The sequence below is a fragment of the Melanerpes formicivorus genome, unplaced genomic scaffold (assembly GCF_026170545.1).
Source record: "Melanerpes formicivorus ecotype bairdi unplaced genomic scaffold, bMelFor1.0.p_v2 SCAF_105, whole genome shotgun sequence".
Classification (NCBI taxonomy): domain Eukaryota; kingdom Metazoa; phylum Chordata; class Aves; order Piciformes; family Picidae; genus Melanerpes; species Melanerpes formicivorus.
The window spans coordinates 1,767,682-1,789,874 of record NW_027142457.1 but is presented as its reverse complement, the minus strand read 5'-3'; the positions used below and the strand labels follow the sequence as shown (position 1 = coordinate 1,789,874).

The window sequence follows — 22,193 nt, the reverse complement described above, 5'->3', positions numbered from 1 at the left end:
TGCAGAGATTTCTGAATACCAAACCTCATGTAGCTGGAACTCTGCCTGAAACCCTAAGCTTAAATCTTTGGGTGATGAGGAAAGGTCACAGCACCATTCCCACCTCTCTAATGAACTTCTCTGAGCTGAAATATGCAGGGCATAGCTATGAATTTCATGGTGGGTTTTTTTTTTCCCTGCTAAATGAATATGCAGTAGGATATAAAATAAATATCAATAACTACAATAACTATTTCACAATGATGTTTAAATAATGATGATAATTTACCTCATAATTGTTGATAACCATATCATAAATACAAGTAATTATAACATTAATGCCGTTAGCTGCTTCAGATAATGTTTCCCAGGATAGAATCTTTATGGGAACAGAAACATGTTCTAATTTAATCAGCTGAAATAAGTATTATGAAATGAAGCTCCACATAGACTCTCAGTATGCACTGGCTCATTTTAATTCTGAAGGGAACTTAATTAACAAGAATCAAAGTTTTCAATGTATGGTGCAGAAGGGCTTCTCTGTCCTTAAGGAGGCCCAGGCAAAGGGCAGGAGGACAGACCCATAGCAAACCTATGGCACCTGAGTGCCACAGAAAGTTGTCTTTACAGCCTGCTTCCTCAAGCTCAGCTGGACACAAACAGTGAGATTCCTTTTTATGCCAACAGAAGCATCCTGGAATTCACAACTTAGAAGGCAAATGAATGGTTAAGTTCCCTGACCCCAGGTTGCTCTGAGAATGAGGAAATTCCTGGTATGGGTTAGCTGGCCCTGAAATCTGTTTTATTTATAGTGATGTCCTGGGACAGCCCCAAGGAATGTCCCATATTGCAGGCCTCCTGAAATCCCCTGAAGTGAGATGCAAAAAGTCACACATGGAATGCTGCAGCCACTTCCCTATCAGTCTTAAAACTTTGATGCTTCTCTCCAGTTCCCACCAAGATGGGTGGCTGAAGCATCACCAAAGAGATCCCTCCACCTAAGCAAGCTTTGCAGGCTGGCTTCTCCAAGAGCAGACACTTAGGCAGAGCACAGACTCCATCTCTTCCATTCCCTACCTCATAGAAATCCCTTGGTCAGCTTCCACTCTCAACCTTGGATGTAATTTCCCCACCCACAAGGCTGAGGTTTGTTTTCCCCACACAAACCATGAAAGACAGTGGTATACATTTAACCTGAGAGTGACTGAGACCTCCACTCCCAGATAGAACAGAACAGAATAGCATAGACAAGACCAGCTTGGCAGAGACCTTCAAGATCATCATGTCCAACCCATCATCCAACACCACCTAATCAACTAAACCATGCAACCAAGCACCCTATCTAGTCTCCTACTAAACACCTCCAGGGATGGTGACTCCACCACCCTCCCTGGGCAGCACATTCCAATGCCTAACAACTCTCTCTGTGAAGAACTTTATCCTCACCTCCAGCCTAAACCTCCCCTGGCACAGCTTGAGACTGTGTCCTCTTGTTCTGGTGCTGGTTGCCTGGGAGAAGAGACCAACCCCCACCTGGCTACAACCTCCCTTCAGGGAGTTGTGGACAGCAAGAAGGTCTCCCCTGAGCCTCCTCTTCTCCAGGCTAAGCAACCCCAGCTCCACTCAGTCTCTCCTCATAGGGCTTGTGTTACAAACCCCCTCCCCCAGCTTTGTTGCCCTTCTCTGGACACCTTCCAGCAAGTCATCATCCTTCCTAAACTGAGGGGCCCAGAACTGGACACAGGACTCAAGGTGCAGCCTAGCCAGTGCTGAGGACAGGGGCAGAATGACCTCCCTGCTCCTGCTGGCCACACCATTCCTGAATCCAGGCCAGGGATGCCGTTGGCCCTCTTCGGCTGCCTGGGCACACTGCAGGTCCTAGCTGTGGAGGGCAGGTTGCTATTTGCTAGATATTTTTTTCTGCTTTCAATGTTTTGATCAGAACCCTCTGCTGCCCAACAGCATTTAAAAGAGTTGTATGTATGGAGGGTATTGATTACATCCAATCATTATCATAACTGTACTTCCTAATGCCACAACTCTGCTGCAGATCCACATCGCCTCACTCCACCCACCTGTGAGGGGTAAGGAGCCAGCATGAACATAGCTGTAAGCAAGGAGCAGGATAGCAAAGCCAGCTATAAATCATTGATCCCAGCATTCAATTACTAATCCCATCAGCCTCATTTAAAGCATTTAAACTGACAGTCACATATCCAATTAACTGTTGCTATAGAAATCGAAAACGCTTAGAGGTATTTGACAGGCAAATCTTTAGTGGCCCAGCAGGGATTTAGGCTGAATTTGTTTAACTGGATTGTGACTTTACCTAAATGGAGCACTTACTGTAATCCCTGCTGGAACTATGGAATGAAATCCCTCAAGGTTAAACAGACACCACCAAAGTGCATCATCACCCTGCTGAAAGCTGTGCTAACAGCGCTGCCCTGCACTGCTTCCCCCAGGAGAAGGCTGCCACATCCTGGTACTCAGACTAGGAGTCCTGAACCCTTCCATAGCTATCCAAGTCTCCAGGTATGTGTGGGCACACATGAACTTGCTTCTTGCCTTTCTGACATTACTCCCTTTTTCAACAGTGTCTCCTCCACTCCTTTTCTCAGCGCAATCTTCTCCAGCCCTGTTGGAGTGGGTCCAGAGGAAGGTCAAACAGATGATCAAAGGGCTGGACCACCTCCCCTATGGGGACAGACTGAGAGAGCTGAGGCCATTTAGCCTGGAGGAGGCTCTGGGGACACCTTAGAATAACCTTCCAGTACCTGAAGGAGACTAAAACAAAGCTGGGGAGAGACCTTTTGCAAGGGCTTGTAGTGACAGAACAAGAAGGGATGGACTGAAGCTTGAGGAGGGTAGATTTAGACTGGAGATTAGGAAGAAATTCTTTGTATGAGGGTGTGTGTGACACTGGAACAGGTTGCCCAGGGAGGTCATGGATGCTGCCTCCCTGGAGGTGTTCAAGGTCAAGTTGGACAGGTGTTGGGTTGGAAACTAGGTGGATCTTTAAGCTCCCTTCCAACCCAAACCATCCTGTGAATCTATGATTCTTGCAATGTCTCCATGAACAGTGCCTGCTGGCATGAGATCCTACCAACCCTCTATTTTCCTACTGAAGGTAAATGTATGCTTTGACTTGCACTCCATGGGCAGTGGGATCTCCTGCAGACCTCTGATCAGAGCCCATCTCACTTCCAATCCACATAAAATTACAGGACACTGAGTTATTAAAAACTCTTCCTGCGCTCCTAAGAGCTCTGCATTGTAACTCTTAGCACCTCTGGGAAACATTCTAGAACATTCAGTTGGGTAATGCTTTTCCACCCCCCCCCCCCTCATTATCAGAGGACCATGGCAGCAGCAGTATGAAGAATAGGTGAATTTCTCTCATAAAAGCAGTAGAGGCAGATCAGCCACATAAGCCCTCTTAGAACAGGTACAGCAGCATTCTCCAGCCATGACCTGCAGTAGAGCTGAGCTTTACAGTGAGGCTTTCATATTTCCATCTTCATCTCTGCAAATAACAAGCTGACAAGGGAGGCAAAGGGGGCTGAGATTTCAACTGCACCACATTGCTCCATCCAGGAAAAAAAAGATATTCCATAGAAGAATGTCTTCCTTTTTATTGTATTTTTTTTGCTGTTAATATGGCATAGCTGTCATGCTGTGACAGCTAATGACAGAGTTGATGTGACAAAGTCATTCTCAGAAAGTGATTAACTCATTCTTTGCCCATCAGCCAGAAAATAAGCTGTCAGCTTCCATCTGAAGAGAAGCAGTGGAAACCAGTCAAAGCAAAGAACTTCCATGGGAACCCTTGCAGGCTTAAATTGCCTTCTGAGCTGCAGAGCAGCAGACTTGAGATATGGAAGGTGTTCCACTCCCAGGTATTCATCATGCTGAGTTTCTCTGTGGTAATTGAGACAAAAATTACTTAAAGAAGGTTCTCAGGCTAGATTAAGAGTTCAGAAGTACTAACTTCTCCCTCTGAATTCTTCAGGGATCTCCTTTGGGAAGGAAGAGAGAATGTTTATCATGCCTTTAGCCCAGCCCTAACCTTTGACACCTAAATAAATCACGTGTCCTTAAAGTGCCTTCTCATATACCACACCCACTCTCTACCTAAAGCTTGCAACGAGCTGTAACCCTCCAGTACCACACCACAGCCTTTAATTTAGGTGTATGAATTATTCATCATCTTTGTCATCTCAACTACTTGTGGAACAGCAGCCACTGCTCCTTGGGTCAGTGGAGTGCAAGAGCAAGGAAGTTCTGTATTAGCTCATCCAAGCATGTCCTTTGGAAAGAGGCTCCTCCTGCTGCCTTACAGCTTGCCAAGTTGTGGTTCCAACCACATCCCTTACCAATGTTGTCTACCCTGAAATATTGTCCTAATAAACAAGCATTGCCTTTGGTTTAGTTTCATAACCATGATTTGATGGCTGAATCATTTTCCCCTCCCATTAGCTGCTTGGTTTGGCCATGTGATTACTGATTATAGCATAAGACACTGGGCTGTTGCCTCAGCCACCTGTTTTGCATCGGTTGGCATCTTGTTTGGATCCAAGTTTGTTGAGGCTCTGAGCTCTGCTATCAGCCTCAGCAGATGTATTTCAGCTTTCCCTTTTGCTGGCATCTACACAGAATATGCAACCGTTGCTTGTGCATGGAAGTGCATCACTCCCCTAGGACTATTAGCATGGACAGTGTAGAATTTTGCACCATGTCTCTTGGTGTAAATCACATCACATGATGTGAGCTACCACTCCCTATCCTCTGAAATGCAAAACGCTCCATGGTTCCCCACCAGCTGCAACCTGCATTGTGTTTACAACACAGATGTGTGGAGCAGGGTGCACCATGACTTCCTTCAAACTCTTTACCTCCATGACTTGCCTGTATTATCTGTTCCAAATGCAAAGTGCAGTAGCAGTGCTCCTTTCAGCTGCCTTTTAACACAAGTGGTGTGTGGAAGATGTCACGGCGATGGAGACAGGCTGAGAACACAGCAGGAGGAGGACAATCTTAGGGGGCTGGGTAGGAGCATGGCTTTATATTCAGTCCTAGAGAAAGAGCAGTGACTCTACAGTGGTGCAGGTTGGGGCTTTAAAGCTGGGTGATGTGTGTATGAAAAACAGAGGAGCCACAATTATCACGTTCAAGATGTGAGGATCACAAGCAGGGAGACGCTGATGAGGGGTGGGTGTCGAGTGGAGGGGGCCAAGCTCTTTTTGGTGGTGCACACTAATAAGACAAGAAACAATGGGTTCAAGCTTGAACATAGAAGATTTCACCTCAACATGAGGAGAAACCTCTTTACAGTGAGGGTGATGGAGCACTGGAACGGGCTGCCCAGGGGGGTTGTGGAGTCTCCTTCTCTGGACACACTCAAAACCCACCTGGGCGCATTCCTGTGCGGACTATCCTAAGTGATCCTGCTTTGGCAGGGGGGTTGGCCCTGATGATGTCTTGAGGTCCCTTCCAACCTCTAATATACAGTGATGCTGTGATCAGCACCTTCCTTTTTAGTCCCAAAGTGTAATTTATAGCAAACTCAGAAGCGTTTAAGTTCATAACCATCATGAAGCAGCAGGAGACGAAGGAAAGCCCTTGGCCAGGTCGTTTCTCAAGTCCTAAGCGAGATGCCAACCCCAGACTCCGCCGCATACCCAGCCGCAGCCCCGCCGCTCCTCTGGCCGCCTCCGCCCCCGCACGGAGCCGCCCCCGAGGGGGCGGGCAGGTCGGGGCAGGGCAGGTCCGAGCCGAGCCATGCCAGGCCAGGCCACCCCCGAGCCGCGGCGGACAGGAGGGCAGATCGAGGCAGAGGCCGGCGGTGAGCACGGGCAGGTCTGTCCGGCTGCTGTGGCCGGGCACAGGACTGGGGCAGCGCCGGGCACAGGGCTGGGGCAGCGCCGGGCACAAGGCGTCTAACTGACCTCCTTACACCTTATTGTCCAGCTGATAGCACCTTGCTATGGAAACAAAGTGCTCTGTAGCCACTGCCACAACATACACGAGTAAAATGTATGCAGAATGGATGTAAAGTGTGTAAAATGTAACTAAACCTCTTTCGCTGCCTGGGAAGCTGAAACAAACACGGTGAGGATCTAGCAGAGTGTATTTGCTTTAATCCTTCCAGTAAGAAGACAACAGCTTTCACAAAGCAAGTCTTTAGTGATCTATTTGGCACCTGCACAAAAGGACAATGTAAAAGAGCTGTTTGAAAATCAATTTACTTTCTCTCTTGTCTCTCTACTTGATCTCTCGTTTTCATCAATACCTCTGTGTTTTGAAGGGACAGTAACATGCTCTCTTTCTAGGTTTGTACAGCAGAGCAGCTATCTTGATGCCTGAAAGATGTTCAACTGCAGAAGCCTCCTGAAGGTCCTAAGGCTCCTGAAACTGCTCCTCTTTCAATTTGTTGAGAAGTTGATCTTTTTAATAAGACCTCGGCGCAGAAAGTTCTTCATTGGGGAAGTTGTGCTTGTTACCGGCTCTGCAAATGGGATTGGCAGGCAGATTGCCTTAAAATTCGCTCCAATGGCAGCAACCTTGGTTCTCTGGGACATTGATGATGAAGGCAACGAAGAAACAAGCAAATTAGCCCAACAGCTTGGAGCCAGAAGAGTGTTTACCTACCACTGCGACTGCAGCAACAAGGAGGAGGTCTATAGACAGGCAGACAAGGTAAGAGACGGCTTCTGGCTTCTTGATTCTGATTATTTTTTGCTTCTTTTTTAACAGTATGTGCCAGTGGATTTGGGTTTTAGAAACTGTACTGTTCACTGAAGGGAAATAATGCCAGGCAATGGCTTTGGAGGAGTAGCTTCTGGATCAAACTTAAACTACGTTTACAATTGGCAGAGGTTGGTCTCTTCTCCCAGGCAGCCAGCACCAGAACAAGAGGACACAGTCTCAGGCTGCACCAGGGGAGGTTTAGGCTGGATGTTAGGAAGCAGCTCTATACAGAGAGAGTGATTGGCCATTGGAATGGGCTGCCTGGGGAGGTGGTGGAGTCACCATCACTGGAGGTGCTCAGGAGGAGACTTGATGGGGTGTTTGGTGCCATGGTTTAGTTGATTAGGTGGTGTTGGATTGGTTGATGGGTTGGACACGATGATCTTGAAGGTCTCTTCCAACCTGGTCTGGTCTATTCTATTCTATTCTGTTCTGTTCTATTCTGTTCTATTCTGTTCTATTCTGGAACAGGTTCTGCACCATGAGGGTGGTGGAACACTGCAACAGGTTGTCCAGGGAGGTAGCTGAGGCCTCATCCCTGGAGATACTCAAGGTCAGGCTGGACAGGGCCCTAAGCAACCTGATCTAGTGGAGAATGTCCCTGCTGACTGCAGGGGGTTGGACTGGATGACCTTTGGAGGTCCCTTCCAACCCAAACCATTCTCTGATTCTACGAATCTGCTTTGTCAAGATTTATCCATTGCCAGCCTTTGTTGTGGGATGGAAACTTCTTTAAGAGTATGGGAAACCATGCCACAGAGGCCTGTATTAGCTTGGTTAGGCTTTAAAATTTCTTTAAGCAATCAAGAAATAAAAGCAATTAATGGGGCCTCGACCACCTCCCTGGACAACCCATTCCAGGGCTTCACCACTCTCATGGGGAAGAACTTCCTCCTCACCTCCAGCCTGAATCTCCCCACCTCCAGCTTCATTCCATTCCCCCAGTCCTATCACTACCTGAGATCCTGAGCAGTCCCTCCCCAGCCTTCCTGTAGGCCCCCTTCAGATACTGGAAGGCCACAATTAGGTCACCTCGGAGCCTTCTCTTCTGCAAACTGAACAGCCCCAACTCCTTCAGTCTGTCCTCATAGACCAGGCTGGATGAGGCTCTGGGCAGCCTGATCTAGTGTGGGGTGTCCCTGCCCATGGCAGGGGGGTTGGAACTAGATGATCCTTGTGGTCCCTTCCAACCCTGACTGATACTATGATAACCAACAGTGGGAGTTGTAAGGGAGGGTGTCCCCTGTCCATTTGCTTAGGAAACTGTAGCTCTCTCAGAGGGATGTGAAGTGTAATGGTTTCAGAAATATCATCAGGACGAGGCTGGTTTCCAGTCAAACCCAATTTCAGGTGATTTTTTTGGTCAATCCAGTTGGAAAATAAGGTAGAAAACAACTCCATTTTAAATGAATTTACAGACCCACACCCTGTAATTTCTTCCTTTTAAAATTATTATTACCATTATTATTACCATTATTATTATTATTATTATTATTATCCAAGACCATAACCTGGCTGTTAAATTAAAATAATTTTTGTTTGCCCTTAAACTGAAAACATTTTCCCAGTGTGACCTCACTTATAATCCACTTAGCTCCTCTGCCCTTTTACCAGGCTCAGCTCTTCCCCTGTTTAATCCTCAGTGCATCGACTGATGCACAAGACCCTCAAGTCACCTCTTTGACACTCTGTGTCTGAAGGCATACATCAGAGAACTCAGCTCAAACATTTCATGACACTTAAATGTTGACAGATTGGTTTTGGAACAGCCTTGAATTGCAACATTAATTTGCTATGAGTTGCTGGGGGTTGTGGGGGTGCTCTTTGTTTTGTGGTCCTTGCTTTGAATCTTATCCAAAGCAGAATGAGTTCTTTCTGAACACAACCATGAAAGTTTGAAATCATAGTTTCATAGTTTCATTCAGGGTTGGAAGGGACCACAAGGATCACCTAGTTCCAACCCCCCTGCCATGGGCAGGGACACCCCACACTAGATCAGGCTGCCCAGAGCCTCATCCAGCCTGCTCTTAAACACCCCCAGGGACGGGGCCTCGACCACCTCCCTGGACAACCCATTCCAGGGTCTCACCACTCTCATGGTGAAGAACCTCCTCCTCACATCTAGCCTTCAAGAAATGTTTCCTTCAAGAAATGTTCCTGATGAAAAGCACTTCCCAAAAGCAAGTTGGATTCAGGATCTGTGAGTACCCAGAGCTGCAGGGCCCAGGTTTGCAGTCTCAGCAAGGTATTGTTTCACCTGTTCTTGTTGGCAGCATTTGGGGCACAGCCAACTAACAGTGCACAGAGGAAAATAAAATGCTCTTTGGGGCCATTGGTGCTGGGTGCTCAGAGCCACAGGTGATAGAATAATATTGCTGGGACAGTGGTGACAAGAAGATACTGGACCATAATGGCATGTCTTCAAGCAAGCTGTTCTGGCCTGTGTTGACCCAAATCACAGTGTTTAAGGAGATGATCTTTGCCAATTGGCTCTACAGACCACAGGAGCATCACTCTGTAAGGCACTGAGTAGAACTCCTAGAATTGGGGAGCAGGGATCCCAGCAATTTCAACAATCTCAATACCTCTTGTCACCCCTCAGCATGAAGAGCAGCCAGCCTGAGCAACTTGTGGTCAGCACAGCAAATGTGACACCTAATCTTTACTCACAGTGATAGCCATCAATCAAACAGCAGTTCTTTTAGAATCCCATTTTTACAAGGAGAAAGAAAAATCACTTTAGAATTTGCCAAGATCAAATCTCTATTGAAAAATAACCTTTTAAATTGCCATTAAATCCCCCTTTTTTTTCCTCCCCACAAATGCTGTCTGCTTCTTGCAAAGGCTTGCAGCGAGATAGTTTAAGCTCACATGAGCAATTTCTCTGCTGGACTTTCCTGTCCATGCTGAACATTATGAAATGATTTGTTGGTTCTTCATTTAACAGAGCTCAAAATGTTTGTTTTTGTTCACTCCAGTAATTCTCAGTCTCCAAACACATTAACTGAATCAGCCACAGGGCTTCCAGCCTGCCAAATTTGCTGTGCCCACATCAGCAGAGAGGATTCTGAAGTGCACAGCAGAAACTCAAAGAGCTGCTTAAAATGCAGGGATGGCTGTGAAGATGCTAAATTCTGGTTAACCATTCCAGCATCTTTGTAGGCATTTGCATGAACTGAGCACTCATGATGCAGCCAGGAATTGCTTTAGATCAAGAATTTTTCAGCTAGGGGCTTCCTCTACTCTTGGAATTACCTGCCACATTTTGGTTGATAATATCAAAATGGACACAGAAGATAAAGCAAGAGCAGAAAACAATTGCTTTGATTTGGTGTATTCACTGCAAAAACCAACCCAACCCAAGCCCTAAGGATTTTCCCAGAATGGATGCTTCCCTACCCCCAGGAATCAAATCAGACCACTGAAATCCCTAATGAAGAGGCAGAATAAACTGGTGAAGTGGGCAGCAACTGATTTTCAGCATCAGTGTTCATCTAGGAATTCCTGGATGCTAGGAACAGGTTCTTTACCGTGAGGGCAGTGGAACGCTACAACAGGTTGCCCAGGGAGGTAATTGGAGCCCCATCCCTGGAGATATTCCAAGTGAGGCTCCACAGGGCTCTGGGGAACCTGATCTAGTTGAGGATGCCCCTGCAGACTGCAGGGGGGTTGGACTGGATGATCTTTGGAGGTGCCTTCCAGGCTAGGCCATTCTATGATTCTTACGTACTTGTGCTTCCAGCAGAGAGATAAATAACTGCAAACAGCACTAAATATCTTCCTAAAGGAAGCAGAAAAGGCAAGGATACCTTCTAAAGCTTTCTGTTTAGCTGCTTTATTATTTATTATTATTATTATTATTATTATTATTATTATTATTATTATTATTATTATTATTATTATTATTCAGGTTAGAGAAGAGATTGGGGATGTCACTATTCTAATCAATAACGCTGGCATAGCAGTTGGGAAGAAGTTCCTTGAGCTTTCAGATGAAGAATTTGAAAAGACTATAAGAGTCAACTTCCTCTCTCAAGTCTGGGTAATGTATGAGGGTGTTTTTTTTCCTCTCCTGGGTGACCAAAAGGTACAGAGAAGTATTGTAGTGTGAAAACCACCCTGGTAGCATCTCCCTGGGGAACCCAATTTGGAAGAAGGATGGAATGGAGGAAGACACATTGGGGTTTTATTCAATCACCCTGTAATTGGAGACACACCAAATCGGCAGCATCCTCAGTATGTCTGACTCACGGTGACACAAACCTGCCTAGCACTCTGGTAAATTAACTCTGGTGATTAACACATGCCCTGGCTGTGCCTGCGGTGGCTGAAGGTAGTGCTGACATGCTGGCATGTGATTTCAGCTTGGAGAAGCTCACTGCAGCTGTTCAGTACTTACAGAAGATCTGTAGCAAGAACGAGGACAGTGTTTTAGCAGGGCCTGTTGGGACAGCACAAGGGGTGATGGTTTGAAACTAAAAGAGGGAGATTCAGACTAAACAGAAGGAGATATTTTTTACACTGAAGGTGGTGAAACACGTGGCCCAGGATGCCCAGAGAGGTGGGAGATGCCCCATCCCTGGAAACATTCCAGGCCAGGTTGTGTGGGGCTCTGAGCAACCTGATCTAACTAAAGATGTCCCTGCTCACTGCAGGGGAGGTTGGACTAGATGAGCTTTAAAGGTCCTGTCCATCCCAAACCATTCTGATTCTATGGCTTTCCTGCTCCTGGAGCTTGCTGGTATCAGAAGCCTTTGTCTAATAGACCTGTAGCATCCAAGGAGACACAATCATAGTGAGGGGTGGTCTTGTTACTGTTAGGATTATGATTGGGTTCAATGATCTTAAAGGTCTTTCCCAGCCTAAATGCTTCTGTGATTCTATGTTGCCTATGTTGGTGTCAGCCCTTAGGTTGTGCTTTCATCCCTAGTCACCACCTGCTTAGTGCACACAGAAAACACCAATCTGCACCACATGCATTATCTGTGGTTTGTTTTCATACCTCTGAAGGCATTTGGTGTTATTTGGGATCTCAGCTGACCTTTAAGACGTTTTGTTGTGAGGGAGGGACTGTGATTTCCACCTCCTCTTGCATTCATTGTATGCCTGAGCGAGCAGCCTGCATCAAGGAGAAATGTAAGCTTGCAACTCCCTCGCTAAATAGCATCTCTCAGCTGCAAATCCTGGCAGAGAGAAGTCCTTGGGACTGGCAGAGATGTTCCTTCTGAGAGGTCTGAAGAGACATAGGGCAGGGGGACAGCGACTGTGGGGCCACAACCAGAAAAACCTGTACTAGGCACACACATCCAGAGTGGAACAGACATCGCAGGACACTTCAGCTGCTGAAAGCTGTTTGTTACCACTCATGTCTTTTTTTCCTTCTCTTCCCCTTCATAAAACACCAGCCTCCTTCTGCTGGAGCTAGCATCACCCACAGCGGAGGTCTGGGGTGGCAGAGCTGTCAGACAGACAAATAGAGGCCACAGACAGCTGAGCGTCCCTTGATGCGTTGACTTCTAGCTCCCTCTTGTGTACCAAAGCTTTGGTGATCGTCTCAAACACAAACCAGGAGCAGGCAGAGGAAACACAAATACAATAATGCTTTTAATAACATGGTTTTAACGCTGACAGATCTTCAGGTAGTGACTCAAGGAAATGCTGCCTCGTCTGTGAATTCTTACAGACACAGAAGGTCAGTTGGGCTTCTTGTGCTTTGAAGCCCCAGAAAGCAAATTGAGCTCTAAAGCCTAATTTGGAATGCAACAGGTTTGGGCATGCCTACTCATAAAGGGTTTGTTCACTATGTCTCTTAGACTTGCAAGACCTTTCTTCCAGCCATGATGGCCCAAAACCATGGGCACTTGGTCACCACAGACAGTGCAGCACTGATGGGAACCTACAGATTTTCAGGTTAGTATCATCAGGTGCCATGACAAATCACATCCAGATACCAACAGCTTCTCTTGGAGAGACAAGTGCTTGGTTTAAGCTGTTCATACTGACTGACAGTTTCATCTGGAACACCTGGGAAGAGCCTGCAGATGCCAGCTCTGCATCCTCTTCGCTGCAGTGGTGCTGCAGTGAAGAGGATGAGGGTGGCACAGCAGATCATGCTGTCTGACTGCAGCCTGTCTGATCTCCACAGGAAGACCAAATAGCTCCTGTGTGAGCAGCAGGAGGGAGCCCTGCATGCAGGCTGGTTGCTGTTTTCTCCTGCCAGGTGTTTTGCAGAGGAATGTTCAGACTTACATGGGTTATACCTGGAATTTTATACCTTTAGTTGAAAAAATGGCCTTCAAGGTCCAGAAGAATTCTCATTAAGACTAATTGGAATGAATTGTGGTTTAAGCTATTGAACAGCTCCATACTCTCAACTGTTTCCCTCAGGAGAGCTGTCTGCTGCAGTCCTATTTCATTAGCCTGGGTCTGCTGCCCAGTCTCTCCTCAAGCCTCCCTAACATCTCTCTTAGGTCACCCTATGAGAATATGAGCAGCAGTACAATAAGCACCCTCATTTCTTCTGCTGATGTGTTTATTTGCCACCTGTAGTGACTGGGTCAGATTTGGTACTGCTAATAGATCACATCCAGCTTTCATCATTTGACTGTAAAGCTTACAGGAGTGGAGCTGCACCCCCATGCATTAGAACTTCTGACACCTTAGCCATGCATTTTCAGGCTCTATGGTTCCATCACCTTCTCTGGGTGAACTCCTGAAGAATAGCAAACTGCCTCTGATGCCAGTGTTTGAAGATACTCCTTTAGCAAAATTGGATTTTGTTGCCTCCTTAGAAAAAGCCTTAGGAAACCACAGATATTACAATAAGGTTGCAAAGTTGTAGAATAATTGGGCTTGGAAGGGATGTCTGGAAGTTATTTGGCCCAACCAAAAGCAGGCCCAGCTTGTGCAGAGCCTTTTGAGGCCAAATTCTCGTTATCTCTAAGGATGGAGTTCCTTACATTCATCAAACAATAAAAACGAGACAAGATTCAGTCTTCCTGGGCAAACAAAATGGTATTGTAGGTGCAGAGCACAGCAGAAGGAGAGGTTGAAGTGACATTTCCAAGCAGGGTATTTGGATTTTACCACTAGAAATAATTCCTTCTAAAATGTAACCTGGGAGAGGGGTTCAGAGCAACCTGCTCTAGCTGGGGATACTCCTGCTTGCTGCAGGGGGGTTGGACTAGATGAGCTTTAAAGATCCCTTCCTACCCAGTGCATTCTATGATTCTATGATTTCATATCAAGTGGTGAAGACATTTTGAATGGAAAGGATCCCTGGCTTGTGCATGAGTATCTGGAAATGCACAGAGCATGCAGAATAAGCTCATCTTCCTCTGTCTCTCTATTGTGCACTGAAACAAAGTCCCCTGGAAAGGATTACTCTTATCCTTAGACAACTGTGCATCAGCCATGGCAAAGAGCCATTAACCTTCAGAGCTGACAACCCCTCGTGTGTTTCAAACACTGATTACAAGGCTGCTAATTATCTCACCAAGTAATATCAGGGCTTAAATAGTATTACAAAGCATTGATTTCTGTACTTCATGCTTACTGTGGTGCTTTTGGTGTACTTTAGAATATTCCTTCTTTCTTTACTTTTCAGATTATTCTGCCAGCAAATATGCAATCCTGGGGATGATGGAAGCCATAAACTGGGAAGTGTCTCGAGCAGGGAAAGATGGCATCAAAACCACGATTGTTTGCCCCTATTTTGTAAACACAGCACTAGCCAGAGGTTTTGAAAGCAAGTAAGTAACATTTACTAACCCAGACACTAAAAGGAATCACTACTCACTAGATATGCCAGAGCTAGTGAAGGCTTTAGAGTAGTAAAGGCTACTCACAGTCTTCAATTATGATAAGGTGGATTTGCTTCTCAAGTTTTGCCCTGGTGGCACACACAAATAAGCCTCTTGACACAAGAAGCCCAAGTCCTTAGTACAACCAGTAAGTGATGTGCAACAGGGACTGTGTAATAACCTCACAGTCAAGGAACTGTTGGGGTGCACAGCAGTATTTAAGGCAGTCAGTAGAATGGGTGCAGCTGAGCTTCTCTGCCCCAAGTCTGGCACTGACATAACAGTTATGGCTGTCAGGAAAGCCATGACCTATCTTTATGAACTCTGCCCCACTGCCTGTTCTTCTCTGGGTGAGAACAGCTGTGGTGGTAGTATCTGCTGGGTAGCTTGGTGGTTATAACAATGGGAGAGGCTGCAGGCACCAGATTAGCTATTGCAGTAGTGCAGGACCAGTGGTGTTGGGTTTCCAGTGCTCTGCTTCCACCATTCACCATCCTGTAGCAGCACATCCTGTGCAGAGCAGAGCCTTTCTCCTGGCTGGAAACAGGCCTGACCGTGGTCTGTTTGGCTGTCACCTCAACATCAACAGCAGAACAGTGGGAGCTGAGAGGAGGGCAGAGCTCTGACCCACAGAACACCTTACACTCCGGATTAGCTAGGGAGTGCTGAATGCCTCAATCAGTGTGGGCAGTAACTTCATGAGGCTCTGAGCAGGGCTTGCACTAGAAGTTACTCCTTAGTCATTACAATGCACACTATCACCTCAGTGACTTTATTTCTTTCGATGACAGAAGGAGCATGCTTTGTTTCTTGTCTCACCAGGTGCCCTCTTCTCCTTCCTGTTTATGAACCAGAGTACGTAGCTGGCACGATCATGGATGCCATCCAGAAGGACAAGTTTTATGTAATGCTGCCTCCAACTTTACACTTTGCAGGTTTCAAAATGTAAGAATGTGACTCCTAGCATGGCCACCTTTCCTTTCTCACATGCCTGCAAAATAAGCAGGAAAGCTCAGTGAAGAGAGTTCTTTAGTTAGTGTTCCTGCAGGGAATCCAACTGTATGTCCCCAGTTATGGAGAAACAGGGGGGTTCATTTCACAGATTCACAGCCTGCATCAGGTTGGAAGGGACCCTCAAAGGTCACCTTGCCCAACACCCCAGCAGTCAGCAGAGACACCTCCAGCTAGATCAGGCTTCTCAGGACCACACCAAGTCTGATCTTGGCTGTCTCCAGGGATGTGGCCTCAGTCACGTCCCTGTGTAACCTGTTCCAGTATTTCGCCACTCTCATTGTAAAGAACTTCCTCCTAATGTCCAGCCTAAACCTACCCTGCTCCAGTTGCAAACCATTGCCCCTTATTCTATTTCTAGAAACCCTTCTAAACAGTCCCTCCCCAGCCTTCTTGTAGGTCCCCTTCAGGTATTGAAATGTAGTTATAAGGTCTCCCCAAAGCCCTCATCTCCAGGCTGAACAGCCCCAAATCTCTCAGCCTGTCTGATCAGCCCTCCAGCCCTCTGATCATCTTGATGGCCCTCCTCTGGGCCCACTCCAGCAGGTCCATGTCTCTCTAGTGCTGGGGGTCCCATAGCTGGACACAGTACTCCAAGTGAGATCTCACCAGAGCAGAGCAGAGGGTGAGAATCAGCTCCCTCCATCTGCTGGCTGTGCTGCTTTTGATGCAGCCCAAGTGAAAAGCTGTCCTCTGGCCACTTCTGTCTCTAATACACATCTTAAGCTATAGCTGAGTACAGGAAGTTTAAATTTCTTTTCCTGGGATGGTACTCTGGGAGCAGTGCCTGGGCTACAACTGTCTGCTTCCAGTAGCTCCCCACAGCTGGCTGGGCTTTCACAAATACCTTTGCCTAGCATCCATCTCAGGCAGAACACCAAACGTGTTATTGCCAGGCATTAGAAGGGTTGAGCACCTATAAGACAGTTATAATTTCTTTATTTATAGGGTATATTTTTCTGGGGGAACAACCAAAAAACAATGTTAATAATTCTGTGTTGGTTTCCTCAGGTTACTTCCCAGAAAAATAACACTGTTCCTGCTGTCCTGTCTGAAGATAGCTGAGAGCATGGACAGAGCCTATGGTCAGAAGAAAAAAGTTGGAACCAAAAAAATCTGAGGCCCTGGAGTGCCACCTGATTGAAAACTGCCAATAAAAACTGACCTTTGTTCTTTGACCACAAAAAAAAACCCCACCAAAACACTTCTTTCATGCTCTTTGACATTAGTTAGCCTGCAATTTAATTCTTCTGCCTTTTAAGCACTGGCTTCTTAGCTCTAGTTTTCTCTTTCATTACAAGACAGCATTCTGCTTTTATCTGAGGTCTCAGTAAAAGTCAGTGACAGCAGGTGGGAATGTTGGGCTTCATTTCATCCTTTGAATCCTCCTTCTCTGAGCAAACTCTCAAAGCACAGGATAAACACACTACTGTACATGCAGAAAGGAAAAGAAAAAGGCACAAAGTATTCAGCAGAAAGGGGAAAAAGAAGAAGGAGGAAAAAGAAGGCAAACAACCAAACCACAAAGTATTTAACACATTTCCCTTTCAGGGCCAAAGCAGCAGTGCAGTTGACACAGAGCTGACACGAAGCAGGGTGCTGTGGGATGCTGTGCTCTGGCTGGTGAGCACTGTGGGGAGCCTGTGTCCTGGAGAGGAGTGAACTGCAGTGAGTAGTGATGAAGTCTGTGCAGTGCTGTGCTGCTCACTCAGCTCCTCCTTAGTCACAGTGCAGTTCTCTAAGCACAGCTCTGCAGGGTTGAATCCATGGCTGATAGCTATGGCTGATAGCAGATCAATGTTCACAGGCCATGGCTTAGCATAAAAAGCATTTGTAGAGCTAGTGGTGGCAAGGAAAGATGATGAAGCTCCACAAGCAGAAGAAGCAGACAGCAAAAAAATACCAATCCATGCTAGAAATTACTTATGTGGAAGTTAATTGCCTTAACAAATTTTGTAAGGCATTCCTGCAACCAAAGAGTCAGAGCACAGAAACCCAGGCTCCGTGGTGAGCATCTGCTGCAGGCAGCTGCCTGTTGAGCACTAATGAACTGTAGAACCATGGAATCATAAACGCTTTGGGGTTGGAAGGAACCTCTAAAGGTCACCCAGTCCAACCTCCCTGTAGTCAGCAGGGACATCCTCAACTAGAGCAGGTTGCTCAGACCCCAGACAACCTGACCTGGAATAGTTCCAGCTTGGGGCTTCTACCATCTCTCTGGGCAATCTGGGCCCACTCTCAGTGTAAAAAAGTTCTTCTTTACACCTAGCCACCAGTAACTATCTGGTATGTCAGGACAAGGTTGGACTTGATGATCTTTGAGGTCTTTTCCAACATTAGTGATTCTATGACAAGACACTTGCAGCCCAAAGAGCACACTGGGAGGGCTCCTTTTACAGTACTCTCTTTTCAGTTTCTTTCACTAAATTATGCCAGCCTTACTCCTGACATTTGTGGTTGTCTGTTACCATCTATACACACAGGACATGAGAAGATTAAGAACAATGTAAAGGGAACTGGTTTCTTTCCTGAGCCTTATTTCACCTCCTCTGCACAGCCTTCCTCTCTCTAGCTGCAGTCTCAGCCAAGGGCACGCTTGTGCTAATCTGCTTGTCTCCAGCAGGAATTTGTAAAGCTTATGCTTTCTAAGTCTCACAGTGAGCTGACAGATCTCCTTATCAGCCCTAGAAATCAGTAACTCTCTATTTTCTATGAAAATAGCAGGGGAAATGTTTCATTTTCTGCTTGCACAGAAAAGAAGCGCTATGGATCCTGGAACACACTTCTAAACCCTTCCTATTGAAGTGAGGAGGTGTCATCAGATGCTCTTCCTGGGTTTTAATCTGAAATTACCTTTTCTGTTTGGAAGTACAATGTTCCATTTAAGAAGTATCTCAGAGTTCCTGACAGCTCCTGAGAAATGTGTGCTCCCCTTGTTTGAGCCTTTCCTCTTACTGGTAATTCCTCCACACAAAAACAAGGCTGCAGGAGAAATTCTGTCACTACTGAAGCTGCACATGGGACTGGCAGGTAGTTTACCTTGATTTCTTCTCCTTTGGGAGCACTCCTGGCTCCATGCAACAGTGATGAAGAGACAAATGGATAAGGAAGGTTAGCCATGCGCTGACTCAACCTGTGTTGCTGCATCAATAGAGAGAGAACCTGCAATGTCAGATAGAATCAGGTTCCTTGCTCTTGTACTACACCTTGTCAGAGCACACTTGGCTTGGAGAGGAGGCTGTAGAATCAGGTATCTCATAACACAAATCACATTCAAATTATAAGCATTTGGAGGACAGAAACATTTGACTGATGCTGGCTCACCTTGTAATCTAATCACATATATTTAAATAGATTTCAGTGGCAACCATGTGGACCTTTCATTCCTCAGCCATTTGAAGCTTTGCTCATGAGTCACTTGTACCTTCTGCATGGGAAGATGTTTAGCTGATGGTTCCCCAAAGTAACAGGGCAATTGTGGAGAAACAGACCTGGAGCTGGAGGTCAGGAAATTCCCTGTCCCATTGTCACACCCTCAGTCTTTGACCAAAAGGTTTCATCCTTAAGGCAGAGACCAAGGGTGGGGAATTAGCTCAAGTGGTAGAGCGCTCGCTTAGCATGCGAGAGGCAGCGGGATCGATGCCTGCATTCTCCAATGCTTTTTGCCCCTGTACACTGCACTGGTTAGGCCACACCTCGAGTACTGTGTCCAGTTCTGGGCCCCTCAGTTTAGGAAGGAGGTTGACTTGCTGGAACGAGTCCAGAGAAGGGCAACAAAGTTGGTGAGGGGCTTGGAACACAAGCCCTGTGAGGAGACGCTGAGGGAGCTGGGGTTGCTTAGCCTGGAGAGGAGGAGACTCAGGGGTGACCTTATTGCTGTCTAGAACTACCTGAAGGGGGGTTGTAAACAGGCAGAGGTTGGTCTCTTCTCCCAGGCAGCCAGCACCAGAACAAGAGGACACAGTCTCAGGCTGCACCAGGGGAGGCTCAGGTTGGAGGTTAGGAAGAAGTTCTATACAGGAAGAGTGATTGCCCATTGGAATGGGCTGCCCGGGGAGGTGGTGGAGTCGCCAACACTGGAGGTGTTCAGGAGGAGACTTGACAGGGTGCTTGGTTACATGGGTTAGTTGATTAGGTGGTGTTGGATGATGGTGTTGGATGTTGAAGGTCTCTTCCAACCTGGTCTGGTCTGGTCTGGTCTGGTCTGGTCTGGTCTATTCTATTCTATTCTATTCTATTCTATTCTATTCTATTCTATTCTATTCTATTCTATTCTATTCTATTCTATCCCACTGTTCCAATATCCTTATTTGCATCCTGGGGAACACAAAACATAAAGGGGCATAAATCAATCTACTGTCTCTGTTTTTCACTATTCCAGCTTGTGGGAAAGGAGGCTTCATGCTTGTACACATTTTCAGGCTAACTAGAAAGAGAATCTCCATCTCTTTACATTTATACCTAGCAAAGCATTGGTACTTTTGATATTATCTCATGATTTTCAGTACTTTGTGTAATTTTGTGAGGTAAAAATGCCTCAATCAATCCAAAGAGCTCAGTTATTAACAGGTCAAAATTCTGTGTTGATTACTAGCATGGATTTTCCTAGCAGCTCTCTTCAGTCAATACAATGCCTCTGCTCAATAGTTCAGCTGCTTCAGGGTGCCACAGCCTGCTAATACAGAACAACTTGATTAATTGACAAAATAATGATCCAGATCTAATTGCCACTGCACATTGCACAAGCCAGATGACTGATGGGGGCCAAATGCTCTCAAATGGCAGCACCACCCCAGGTAGCAATGATTTAAAGTCACCAGGCATTGCTCAATCCTTTCCCAAACTCCATGCTTCCCAGGTGTGCACTGATTGAACCTGCCAGTGGAAGTGGCATCCCAGTGCTGGCTCTGTCACTTAGAATCATAGAGTCATAGACTTGTTAGGGTTGGCTCAAGGATCATCCAGTTCCAACCCCCTGCCATGGGCAGGGACACCTCACACTACAGCAGGTTGCTCACAGCCACATCCAGCCTGGCTGCAAAAACCTCCAGGCATGAGGCTTCCACCACCTCCTTGGGCAACCTGTGCCAGGCTCTCACCATTGCTTCTTTCTCTGAAATGTCACATGGACACATTCCTGTTTCCAATATAAATCTGGGGTGCTGTTTAAGTCACTGTTCACCTTAGTTCTTACTGCTGTCTGGTTGAGCTGACTCATACCCGGGAATGCCCTCTCTGTTGTATTGCCATTTCAAGGAGCATAAGTAGCATGGAGCTTAAACCGCACAGATCTGAAGAGAATCATGATTGAAAAGGATCTTTTCACTTGCAGCACTTTTAGTTGCAACTTTAAGGCCTTAAATAGGTTTTTTGGGAGGTACAGGCAAATCATCACCGCTGTATGAAGACCTTCTGGGGTTTTTCTTTTCTGTAATGGAATGGGCTAAGCAGAGCTGGATCAAAAGTCAGCAGCATTGCCTGTCTGCCCTGGATGATATGCTAGGAGGTAACAGGAAATAAGGAATAAAAGAGATACACTTCCAGAACAGGAAAAGAGTTTGAAAGAAGCCAGAGAGTGTGATAGTCCTGAAAAGGTCTTTGAAAGCTGCTTAGAGTCTGACAGCAACCAAGCCTAAAGTAGGAAAGCAGGCTAGACCTGATGTCTACTCTGTTATCTGAACTCCTTCATTATCTCTAGCTTGCTCCTCCCTGAGAGCTGAAGGAACAGCAGTGCCTAAACTGGTGAATCAGAGTCCCCACACAAATTAACAGCTGTCAATAGAGAAGAGCCATGATTCTAACCATGCCTTTGAACACAGGGGGGCCCATGGGGAGTGGAAATGAGAAGAAAATCGTTTCCCTTCAATATTTAAGCCATGTTACACAGGACCACCTTCAACATATAGAGCTCTTTAATATATATAATCTCATGACAGATAATTGTTTGCTGTGCAAAGACTTTAGTGTGGCTTTTTAATTAATTATTTCCTTCAGTTTGTACCTTTTGCAATCTCCTTTCCAAAGCAGGCACATACTTTTACAGGAGAGTCAGAAGTCATTGAAGTAAATAGAGCAAGGAAAATCAGTATTTTTATATATATATCTATATATGTAATTGTTACATATCAGCAGAAGTAACAGTCAGAATTCCTATGTAAGAAACAACCTACATAATTCAGGAATCATAGAATGGTTTGAGCTGAAAGGGACCTTGAAGATCATTTAGTTCCAACCCCCCTGCCATGGGCAGGGACATCCACTAGACCAAGTTGCTCACGGCCTCATCAAACTTGGCACTGAACACTTCCAGGGATGGAGCCTCCACAACTTCTCTGAGCAACCTGTTCCAGTGCCTCACCACCTTCATGGGGCAGAATTTCTTCCTAATGTCTAATCTAAACCCAGCTTCTTCCACTCTGAAGCAGTTCCCCCTTGTCTTGTCACTCCATGGCTTTATGAAAGTCCCTCTCCAGCTCTCTTGTAGCACCTGCAAATACTGAAAGGCTGCTCTGAGGTTTCCCTGGAGTCTTCTCTTCTCCAGGCTGGACAACCCCAACACTCTCAAGCCTGTCTTCATAGGATCAGTGCTCCAGCCCTTAGATCACCTTCATGGCTTCCTCTGGACCTGCTCCAACAGTTCCACATCCAGAA

At 46.2% G+C, this 22,193-nt stretch overlaps 1 protein-coding gene across 3 annotated transcripts; it reads left to right on the top strand.

Annotated features, from left to right (window-relative positions):
• Window positions 1-5,753: 5,753 nt before the first annotated feature.
• Window positions 5,754-18,892, top strand: LOC137455688 (epidermal retinol dehydrogenase 2-like). Of its 3 annotated transcripts, none has more exons than XM_068166716.1 (7): window positions 5,754-5,824; window positions 6,312-6,678; window positions 10,640-10,771; window positions 12,543-12,639; window positions 14,336-14,480; window positions 15,354-15,476; window positions 16,554-18,892. In XM_068166716.1, exons 2-7 carry the CDS (start codon window positions 6,349-6,351, stop codon window positions 16,660-16,662), a joined length of 936 nt encoding a protein of 311 aa, XP_068022817.1. In that variant the 5' UTR covers window positions 5,754-5,824; window positions 6,312-6,348; the 3' UTR covers window positions 16,663-18,892. The 3 variants fall into 3 exon arrangements, with proteins under 3 accessions (XP_068022817.1, XP_068022816.1, XP_068022818.1); XM_068166715.1 differs by having other exon boundaries at window positions 5,797-6,090; XM_068166717.1 differs by having other exon boundaries at window positions 5,799-5,838.
• Window positions 18,893-22,193: the final 3,301 nt, after the last annotated feature.

Bases quoted from the DNA above. Each gene is read 5' to 3' on its own strand.
- LOC137455688 (XM_068166716.1), top strand. From the start codon at position 6,349: ATGTTCAACTGCAGAAGCCTCCTGAAGGTCCTAAGGCTCCTGAAACTG. The intron at 10,772-12,542 runs GTAATGTATGAG...TATGTCTCTTAG, and splicing joins ACTTCCTCTCTCAAGTCTGG to ACTTGCAAGACCTTTCTTCC. The intron at 15,477-16,553 runs GTAAGAATGTGA...TGGTTTCCTCAG, and splicing joins CACTTTGCAGGTTTCAAAAT to GTTACTTCCCAGAAAAATAA.